Consider the following 10,975-nt stretch of genomic DNA (forward strand, 5'->3'; position numbering starts at 1 on the left):
CCGGGCAAGCTCCTCACCAAGATGATGATGGCTGTGTGACAGAAGGCAACATACAGTCTTATCTCATCCCAAGCCTTTTCTTGGGGAAGCCATAGTAGCTTGCTCCTTGACCTCCCATGGAGAAGAGATGGAGTGGGTAAGTGTAAGCCAGGAACAGTTGCATGCTGGGAACTTTCAGATGAGCCCAGTGCCTAGGAAGAGGAAATACTTTGCACTGATGGCCAAGGTCCCAGCAGTGTGTGGATGGGTGCAGGGCTGCAGGGCGTGGAGCCTGAGAAGCTGACACAGACACCGGGAAACCCAAAGACCTGGTTCTCATCAGGGTAATGATTCGCCTCAGCACCCAGTGCTAAAGACAGAGTGCCCAGGATCAGTGATGGACGGACCACCGTGACAGGGTGGGGGCCCGCTTGCTCCGCCAGCCTCTGCTCCTTGGGCTGAGTGCAAAGATGTTTATGGAGAGGCAGAGACAGAGAGAATGATGCCTCTCGTGTTCTGCGATGTTCCAGGCACTGTTTATATCTCCCATTTGCTCTCATTACAGCCTATAAAGCAGATAAGACCATCCCTTCCCAGAGAATGGCAGCCAGAGGAGCCCAGAGCAGCAGAGCCAACACTCGCATCAGGTCTGCCTCTACCCAGCGCTGTGACTTTCTAGCCTAGTGCAGGTGCCTGTCCCCACTCCTTCACCCCCCCCCCCAGGGTTGGCTTCTAGGTGACCTTTCCAGAGGCTACCCAAGTCCAGGTAGATCCACTGGGAAAACCCAGCTTACACAGGGACAGACCAGTCCGATCAGGCCCTCCTAAACCTGTCTTCTACTTTCCACTCATTGCTCAGCAGATCTTTGAGGACCTTTGGGGAGATGTTAGGAAGGACCTCCTACCACTGCTGGCCAGGTGGACAGCCCATCTTTCCTTTTAAAAGAGATGAATGAAGGGCCAGCAATATGGGTTAGTGGGTTGGGGTTGGGGATTTAGCTCAGTGGTAGAGCGCTTGCCTAGGAAGCGCAAGGCCCTGGGTTCGGTCCCCAGCTCCGAAAAATAGAACCAAAAAAAAAAATATATATATATATGGGTTAGTGGCAAAGCATCTGCCTCGTATGTGTGAAGCCCACCCCTTGCACCAACATTAAAATAAATAAATAAATAAATAAATAAGCAGATCATTAATAAATTCTCATTTAGCAGGGTGTGGGGAAATGTATGTGTACAGACGTGGGCTTTGTATACACATCGTGTACACATACATGAACACATCCGTGTGCATGTTTGTGCCCTCAAATGGGCTGAAGCAGGAAGAGACATGAGGAGAGCCCTTCCCTCCTCCTCCTCCTCCTCCTCCTCCTCCGGGAGGAAGAAGAGGGTTGTTACATCTCCATAGCTGTGCTCTTAGGAGTCAGGCATCTGGATCTGGTCCCGCACCTGCCCTTCCTGCTTAAGTAAGAGGCTGACCAGTGATGCTTGAAGGTGCCTCCTGCCATCCCAAGTCATCGAGCCTATCCGAAGGGACCACCTTGTGGAGGGATGGGACTTCCCATTTTCCCAGGGACAGGCTGAGAGTGGAAGGTTGGTCTTTCCTACTGATGAAGCAAGCCAACCATCCAGTTAAGAGAGCGCACACCTGAGACAGAAGGCCCATACCCAGCAGGCAGCCCTCTTTGGCTTCCTTTGCTGGCTCCACAGCAAGCTGCCCGGCTTCCCTGAGATGTCCAGCTGCGGTCCGGGTGCAATTTCCTCATAACGCTTTAACATTGGCACTTTAGGAAGAGCTAATGTGACAACCCCCCCCAACCCCCTTCCAGGCCAGCTTGCCTATTGTCCTTTTGTCGATATCAACAGAAGTCAAGGGCACTCCGTGTCCAAAGCTGGGTCTTTAGAAGGGGAGGGGCCACGAACAAAAAGGGTCTGTGGCGAACCGCACTCCTACGTGGCTCAAGTTGGCTGGGAGGGCAGTGTACAGCGGAGCCAAAAGCGGGTCCCTTCAGTCCCCGCGAAGACACAGGGTGCAGCGGCAGGATCCCCCAAGACTGTCACCGTCCACCTGAGACCTGCCCTGCGGGTCTGCACCTCAGGCTGCCGTGCCTCCCGGGGACCCTGCGCTCACAGCGGGCCGCCAAGATCTGCTTGGTCCGTGGGCTCTGAGCCCGCGGTGGGGACACCTGCGCCTATTAGGGCGCACGGAGGCCGCGGAGGGAGGGGAGGTCGGGGTACCTTCTGGATGCGTCCATCGATGTCCAGGTAGATGGCCTTGGGCCGGTAGCTTGAGGAGCCGGCCCCCATTGCGCCCGCAGCGGCTCTTGGACTTTTTCACCTTACTTTCTCGCCGCGGCCGCCGCGCCGGGAGGGCGGGGGCGGGGGGAGGGGCGGGGGAGGGGCGGGGGCGGCCAGCCAACCAGAGCTGGCAGCTCGCGGCCTCCACACGCCCCTCCTCCCACGGCGCTGGCCCGCCCCGCCCTTCCATCCCCTCGTCTCCCCTCCCCTCCCTTCTTCAACCCCTCCCCTTCTCCATCCTGCTCCTTTCTCTCCAGGGCTCCTCCCAAACGCCTCTCCCCCTCCTCACTCACTCCTTTCCTCCCCACCCTTTCTCCTCCTCCTCCTCCTCCCTCTCTCATTTCTGCCCCTCCCTCCCAGCCTTTCCCCCTTTATTCCTGTCTCCCAGACTCTCCTCTTTCTCCCTCCCACCTCCTCCTGCTTTCTCTGCCCACCTTCCTCTATCCTGCGTTCTCGCCCCTCTCTTCCTTCCCCTCTCCCGCGTTCTCGCCCCTCTCTTCCTTCCCCTACTCAGCCTCCCATTCTGCCACCTTTTCCTTCCCCATCTCCCTCCTTTCTCCCCTACCTCACCTCAGTCCCGTCCTTCCTCACCCAGGCTCTCTCTCTCTCTCTCTCTCTCTCTCTCTCTCTCTCTCTCTCTCTCTCTCTCTCCCTCTCCCTCTTCTCTCCCCCCACCTCCTTCCTCCCCTCACCCTCCGCCCTCTCTTTCATTCCAGTCCCTTCCCTTCCCTCCTCACTCCTCCCTTGCCCTCCCTTCCCCATCTTCTCCTTTGATCCCTGTCCCCTTGACAGCCTGTTTCTAAGTGAAGTGTCCCCTTCATAATGCCCAATGTGCTCCTTTAGCTCCCTATATACACCCGTCCATACAATAGCAGTCTCTGGGCTGAGGGCTGTGACCGTGCTGGGTAATCAGCTCCCCTCTCCCCCTCCCCCATCCCCTCCACCCCCCCCGCAGTAAAGGCCACCCTCACTTAATTTGAATCAGGAAGGGGGAAAGTTCCTTCCCAGCAGCCCCGTGCATTCCTGGAAGGGCTGGGAAGGTTGTTTCCCTTCACCTGAAGTTGACCGGGCAGGCTCGTCCCTGCCCTTTAAGCTGAGGGAAGGTTGCCCAGCGAGTATCTGTTAGATGCAGCACTTCCCTTACCGCCGCCCCCACAACATTCACATAGACTTTGGCTATTTTCCATGGGGGGTTGGGGGCTCATGATTAAGCCCGAGGGGAGAGAATTTCAGGTCTCCTTAGCCTCCGGACACAAATAACTCTCTGGGACTTTTCCTTGTGGGAACATCTGGAGGAGGGGCCGTGAGCTTGTTGCTCTTGGAAGCTGCTGTCAAACCGCTGGAGAAGGCGCCCTATTGTTTGTCTAGAGTGGATTTCCAGCCACACTGTCCATCTGCTGCCTGGCTTGTGCTCGCTGAGAATGCCTGGGGCGCCTTATCCTATTGGCCTGAGAGGAACCAGCCTAATCAAACAGCCTGGTTGCTGGCCTTTCTGCTCTCTACCTGGTGGGCTGTCACTGGCCTTGCTGTTGGAGTCCAGACCAGGGAGGAAGCCAGGGGCTTCCAAAAGCAGTATGCGCACAGATACACTTACTCTCCTCCGCTGTTAGCCTCGAGGATGGAGGCGGCTCAGGATGGGTGCTACGCACACCTTGGTGACCGGTCATGAGGTAAAGGAAGTAGCCACCTTCCACCTACAGGCTGTCTAAACCCTCATATCACTTTGATGGTTCTAATCCACCTGGGCTGTCTGGGGGCCCCACCCATCCTTCTAGTACAATTAAGGAGCCCTAGACAAAGCTGAGAATTACTGGAGTAAAGGGGGCAGCGGTATGCAGGGTTTAAGGTGGCATCTGAGACTTCTGGGTGGTTACAGCTAGCTGGCTGATTCGGGATTGTGACCTGGTGTCCTCAGAAAATCAAGCAGGTGTTTGCGGTCAAATGAACCAACACTATTGGAACGGATGGGCAGCCCGTTGTTGGAGCCACCTTGTGCTCCTGTACGCGCGGCCAATGGCTTTCTTCTCCAAACCTTGCTGTCATCTGGCCTAGTCCCCCGGAACTGGTTCCTTCAAGACCAGATATTTGTCCCCAGTACAGCTGACCGGCATCTTGGAGGGTGTGGCTCTGCTGTGTGTCTCATACTGTGGGTGTTGGGCACTGGGCAAGCTGGCTCTTCCAAAGCCTAGGTAGCTCTGTAGTCAGGCTAACACTCATACTTAATCTTATTGTGCGTTGTACAGCTTCCCTCTCAGGAGACCTCTGAACAGACACTTAGTCACCGAGGCAGCAAATGCTTGCCCTGCCCCCCCCCCCAACTGTGGCTTGCCCTTGGCCAATGACTTCTTTTTTTTTTTTTAATATTTTATTTATTTATTATATATGAGTACACTGTCGCTGTCTTCAGACACACCAGAAGAGGGCATCAGATCTCATGACAGACGGTTGTGAGCCACCATGTGGTTGCTGGGATTTGAACTCAGGACCTCAGGAAGAGCAGTCAGTGCTCTAACCACTGAGCCATCTCTGCAGCCCCTGGCCGATGACTTCTGTATTCAGAACTGTCTCAGGTACTTGGGTTCAGGGTAGGGTGGTGAGCAAAATTACCAAAATCCTGAGGTGGGAAGAGCTGGCATCTTAGAGGTTAAGACTTGATGAATAAATAAAGACACGGGGTGTCGAGTAATATCTCAAGCCAAGGAGAAGAGGGAAAAAATGTGGTGCTACGGAAGCTGGACTTAACAGGCCACTTGGTTAGCTGGTTCCCTGCTAAGATGAAGAACCTCCCAGCCTCACTCTAAGAACTTGCTCAGGAGGCCAGCAGGATAGGATGGAGGCACAGCGGGGGCAGGCAGCCGGGGTGGGGTGGGGGTGCTGCCGGGGTGGGAATGGGGCTGCAGGGTAGACAGATTTAAATGGAAGCTCCTGGGTTTCACACGGGCGACTCCAGGTTGCTGTGTATCTTTCTGATGCCACCTCACGGGAGTTCATGCAGAGGAGAGATATGCCTGACTAATGGTTTACCGGTTCTACTGAGTGGCTAGCGGAGGCTAGCTAGGAGCGGCACAGAGTGGGAGGCCAGCCGGGAAGTGGTGATACTTTCCCAAAGCATGATGGTCATTTGGACAGTGGTAAGAGAGTAGGGTTCTACAGAGAAACAGGGCCAATAGACTATATATATATATAGTCTTCTATTGGCCCTGTTTTTATATATGTGTGTGTGTGTGTGTGTACATAGATAGGATTTCTGTTGCTGTGAAGAGATACCATGACCAAGACAACCCCCCCCCCCGGAGCTGGGGACCGAACCCAGGGCCTTGGGCTTGCTAGGCAAGCACTCTACCACTGAGCTAAATCCCCAACCCCCCAAGACAACTCTTATAAAGGACAACATTTAATTGGGGCTGGCTTACAGTTTCAGAGGGTCAGTCCATTACCACCATGGTAGAAGCATGGCAGCATTCGGGTAGACATGGTGCTGGAGAAGGAGCCGAGAGTTCTACATATTAATCCTCAGGCAGCAAACGGGGACTAAGTCACAATGGCCAGACTCACGCATCTACAACCTCAAAGCTCGCCCACAGTATCACACTTCCTCCAACGAGGCCACGCCTCCTCAAAGTGCCACTTCCTATGGGCCAAGCATCCACACACATGAGTCTATGTGGGCCATGAGTGTTCAAACCACCGCATAATCCATACACCTCAACACAGGATGTGCCTGATAAACCTATCATTAATTGGAAGTATTTTAAATCAAACATGCCTGTCATTTTCCTACCGTACACATCGTGGCATTGACACTTTCCCCTTAGGATCCCGGAGCATTTCGGTTACAATTTGTGCCTTGCTTTGAGGGGAATAGCAGAGACTGAGACAGATTCATACAACCTATCATTAGCACAGGGAAAGAGCTGCAGGGAGGTTTCTCTCGAATGCATGGGACTTGGGCGCTGTAATAAAGGAAAATGTTAAGTTGAACTACCATCTAAGTTCAGGGCCATTGCTTCCTACAACGGGTGCTGGCTCAAGTGATTAGCAGCAGCCTGGAGACCCAGGAGAGCCAGTGCTGGTGCCAGTCTCTAGTTTAAATCTGAAGCTTGAGGGCCCAGAGAACTGCTCACGTACATCCCGAGTACGAGGGCCAGGCGGACACCAATGCCGGATGTAAGCAGGCAGGAAGAACGGAATCCTCTCTCCGCGTCCCGCTGCTCTATTAAGTCACATGGTGGGTCAGATGAATCCCACCAGCATACAGGTGGACAACCATCAGATTCAACCGCACCCAGAAACTCCTGCAAGACATCTAGGATAAGGCGCCATGCCCCATCAGACTGACTCATTCAATTGACCCTCCTGGGGTGGGGAATGATCGGTGTCCGTGTCTAATATCTCCATGACAACCGCCTTCATGGGCGGCCATTACTTCTTTCTGCCAGCCTTCTCTCAGGCCTAGGATTGAGTAAGGGCTGGCCTCTCTGCGACTTCCACAGCAGCCCCGAGGCTCCAAGTGTCCGGACTTGCATGCAACCCAGAGAGTGCCTCCGAATCAAAACCGGAAGAAACCTTCTGCCCCTGCCAAGTGGCCTGGGGGATCCTGGGTCGGGTGAAGGACCCAGGACCTGTCTCTCTATCTCTCCGGTTGGCCTTGGAGCTCTTGGGATGTTGTTAACCGTCTTAGTTCGGGTCACTGTTGCTGGGAGGAAACATCATGACCAAACGCAGTGTGGGGAGGAAAGGGCTTATTTTGTTTAAGTTCCTTATCTCAGTCCATCATCAAAGGAAGTCAGGAACAGGGCAGGAATCCCGAGGCAGGAGCCTATGAATGGACCACGGAGCAATCCTGCTTACCAGCTTGCTCTTCATGGCTTGCTCAGCCTGCTTCCTTATAGCACCCACGACCACAAACCCACGGGCGGTGTGCCATACCACCGGCTTGGCCCTCTCCCATCAACCACTAATTAAGAAACTGCCTCACAGGCCTGCCTACGGCCTCAATTGAGGAGGCATCTTCTCTGTTGAGTTTCCCTCCTCTCTAGCTTGTATCAAGCTAAAGTAAAAACCATCCGGGTATTGCCTCAACTCAGTCAAAAATGGTGCTACCTAGAGGGACCTTCTCAGGCGTGTGGGATCCCGCTTGTCTCTCTTCTGCAAGGGAAGGGGAGTCTGGGAGCCAGGGTAGGGCTAGCCTCCTCTCCAATCCCCTGCAGAAACTGTAGTTAAGTCTGGTACCTTCTGATGTCTTTTTTAGTGTAGCTCGCTCTGTCATTGTCAAAAACAAACAAACAAACAAAACGATCCATTAGACTTCAGATAGTAGCTGAAGGGGGAGGAGCCAAGACAGGGGCCCCTGGGGAGGATTAGCTGGCCTCTGGTTTCCTTGCCCACGCCAGCTCCCTGTGTTCAGCAGGAGACAAAGCCACAGTGAGGCAGGACAGCAGGCTTCACCGTGACAGCACCCTTCCTGGAAGAAGGGAGACTGGGAAGGAAAGTTTGAACATTTGGGGAGAGCCTACAGGGTTTCCCACCCAAATTTACCCAGGGCCAACGGCCCGCTTGTCCCTGGCCGGTCTGAACATCGTGACAGCAGGCTGCGATGATGTCCTCTTGTCTGTCCATCCTGAAGTCTAGCTAGAGTTTCTCATGACTCCTCTGAGTCTAGCCGCTTCCGGGTCTACATCTTTGAACAAGGGGCTGCAGAGGAGTGCACGCCAATTTCCCAAGCAAAAGTATGTATTCAGCTCATGTGTGTAAGAGAGGTGCCCCTAACACATAGGGGCCTACGAACACACACGGAACACGCTGGCTGAGGTTAGGACGTGCGCACGTGCAGATGCCTCTTTCTTTCAGCGGGACCTGCTGGGTTGGCACAGAAGCATGGATTTGAACACGGGACCTAAATGACACAAAACACCAGAGGCTGGTGAGGTGGCTCAGTCAGTAAGGTGCTCACCTTGCAAGCAAGAGGACTTGAGTCCGATCCCAAGTGTCGATAAATATTAAAAATTTTTAAAAAGCCTGTTGTGTTAGTGGGGAACTGTAATTCTGGAGCTGGGGAAGCAGAGATTTAAAAAAAAAAAAAAAGAAGGTGGACTGTGCCCAAAGAATGATACTCAAGATTGCCATTTGTCCTTTCCTATATACCTGCTCACCGACCCACGTGCACACAGGAGGCTGTGTTCTTTGACCTGGTCTGCCCTAAACAGTACTGTTCTGTGGAAAGACTGGTGTAAACCTTGGGCTTCATTTACACACTCGGTGACTATTCTTTATGGCCTCTGTCACTGTAAGTCGTGGCCAGCCATAAACATTTCAGACAAGACAAAGTCCTTCCCAGGAAAGAAGGTCGATGGCCCTGTCTGGGTTACTCAATGTGGGTCCCCAATACCTTGGGCTCTTGTCTATGCAGCTAGCCTGCTGCTGCGGAGGACTTGGATTCCCTCGCTATGGTGATGTGCTGGGGTGATTGTGCAAGCCAGGTGCTACTTGGGTTGGCTTCCTTTCTTCCTCCCCCCAACCCCATCCTTCTCCATCCTCATTCTGGGGTTGCCTAAGATGACCTCAAACTCTCAGTTGTCCCCTGTCAGATGAGATTACAGGCCCACACCACCACACCTGACTCATGTTGCTATTCCTAAAAAAAATAAAATATTGGTCTGAAAATGAGATTTGTAGGTCAGGAGGTGGTGGTACATGCTTTCAATCCCAGCATTAGAGGGGCAGAAGCAGAGGCAGGGAACTCTCTGAGTTCAAGGCCAGACTGGTCTACAGAGGGAGATCCAGGGCAGCCTAAGCTACACATACACACACACACACAGAGACAGAGAGACAGAGAGAGACAGACACACACATATACACAGAGAGAGAGACAGAGAGAGACAGAGAGAGAGACAGAGAGAGAGACAGAGAGAGAGACACACACACACAGAGACAGAGAGAGACAGAGAGAGAGACAGAGAGACAGAGAGAGACAGAGACAGAGAGAAACAGACTTATAGGTGAATGTGTACACTTTGTGTGCAAGAGCATATGTCAGTGTGTATGTGGTATGTGTAAGTGTTCATGGGTATTCATGTATATGAAAGCTATGAGTGAGTATGGGGACCAGAGATCCACATCACGCCTTCCTTAGCTTCTCTCTGCCTTATTGTTTAAGACATGTCTCATACTGAGCCTGGAGCTCCATCGTTGAGCTGGGCTGACAGGCCAGGGAGCCGCAGGGATCCTCCCAGTAGAATTACAGGTAGCCAGCTCCATGCCCAGCTTTCACACGGGGTCCCGGGTTTTGAACTCAGGTCTTCATGTTTGTGAGCAGGCGCTTTACCAACTGTACTTTACCCCTACCCCTGCTTTGTACACTTCTGTGTGTTGGATGAGGAAGACACACTTAACGGTTATTAGTATTATTTTGTGCTGACTAACCCCATAAACACGAGTAAATTTGTCATCCTCCTATGAGCATAAAATATCAAGTGCCTTTTGACACACTTTCAGCAAAATTAAAAGCGCTCGGTGTCCCTTTTGTACCCTGCGGTAGCCTGGGGGGAGGAGGGGGACGGAGACTTTCAGTTCTCTGTCCACACGTGCAGAGACTCCAGCCTCGTGCCTCTCTGGTCTACTCATTGTTTTCCAAGTGAATTTATACACCCCACTGTTTATGCTGCCTTAAAGTCCTGTGTGTTGTTGGTTTTTTACTCACTCCTTCTACAGAGAGGAGATGGCAGCCCTTGGAGCGGTAGGCTGTTTACGAATACTTCTCCGTCCGCATCATCGTCCATGGGTATCATCGTCCGTTAACTTTACGATCTATTCGTCACGTGACGGCGCATGTTTAAGTCACCAGAGCCCGTACCGCTCTTCCTGAGAGCTGCTTTGGATTTCTCATCGGCTTTAAAAGGCGGTGTGGGCTGGGATTTAGCTCAGTGGTAGAGCGCTTACCTAGGAAGCGCAAGGCCCTGGGTTCGGTCCCCAGCTCCGGAAAAAAAAAAAAAAAAAAAAAAGGCGGTGTGCCCTTTAAAGTAGAAAATCGAAAAGGAAAAAGGAGAGATGACCCACATTTTCAGTGGACTTGGCTAATGGGATCTGGCAGCCCCGCTGGAGCAATGTCAAAGATGTTAATTATGCTGAGTGCTTGGGACAGGCAGGGAAGCCTGTGGAACACAGCAGGTTACACCAGGCCAGCTACTGGGACCCAGCCCAGTTGGGTGTGAGACCCTTGTCTAGGGAAGTCCGCTAAGCCTTTTAAGACCCAGCAGAAGTGAACTGGCTTGTGGTGAAAAGAGAACACGTTTGAGTCTGGAGAGAGAATTTCCTTGAAAAAAAAAAGAGAGAGAGAAAGAGAGAGACCATTTCAAAATCGTTTACAGCAGTGAGACATTTTTCTCCACAAAGTCAAGCAAAAAGCAGCCACAAAGCACCTTGAAGTGGCTGATGGGAGAGAGAGCGGATCCAGGTTGATACAGAGAAGCCTAGTGCCCCCTGGGGGTTGAAATGAGTATTACATTCTCTCAAGGCTTTGGGAGCCGGGATGCTTGTGGGCCATCTCAGCCAGACACTTGGTTTGGGTGTTCTGTGAGGGGAGCACCAGGTCAGGGACTCCTTCTTCTAGCCCTTCACTTCCCTTGCTCACAGGTCCTCCATGCAACGCATCTGCAGGGGTCGGTCTTTTGTTGTGGTTTGCCCTGCAGTCCTGTGCCTTCCCAGG

At 52.8% G+C, this 10,975-nt stretch overlaps 1 protein-coding gene across 4 annotated transcripts in view; it reads right to left on the reverse strand.

The window, feature by feature from the left end:
• The window catches only part of Pde9a (phosphodiesterase 9A), a 93,403-nt gene extending 91,070 nt beyond the window's left edge, over positions 1 to 2,333 (reverse strand). For all 4 annotated transcript variants that reach the window (XM_032888475.1, XM_032888474.1, XM_032888476.1 and 1 more), the window contains exon 1: positions 2,212 to 2,333. In XM_032888475.1, the coding sequence (XP_032744366.1) occupies positions 2,212 to 2,280 (69 nt within the window). In that variant the 5' untranslated portion in view covers positions 2,281 to 2,333. The remainder of the gene's footprint in view (positions 1 to 2,211) is intronic.
• Between the last annotated feature and the right edge of the window lie 8,642 nt (positions 2,334 to 10,975).

Source organism: Rattus rattus, chromosome 18 (genome assembly GCF_011064425.1).
Source record: "Rattus rattus isolate New Zealand chromosome 18, Rrattus_CSIRO_v1, whole genome shotgun sequence".
Lineage (NCBI taxonomy): Eukaryota > Metazoa > Chordata > Mammalia > Rodentia > Muridae > Rattus > Rattus rattus.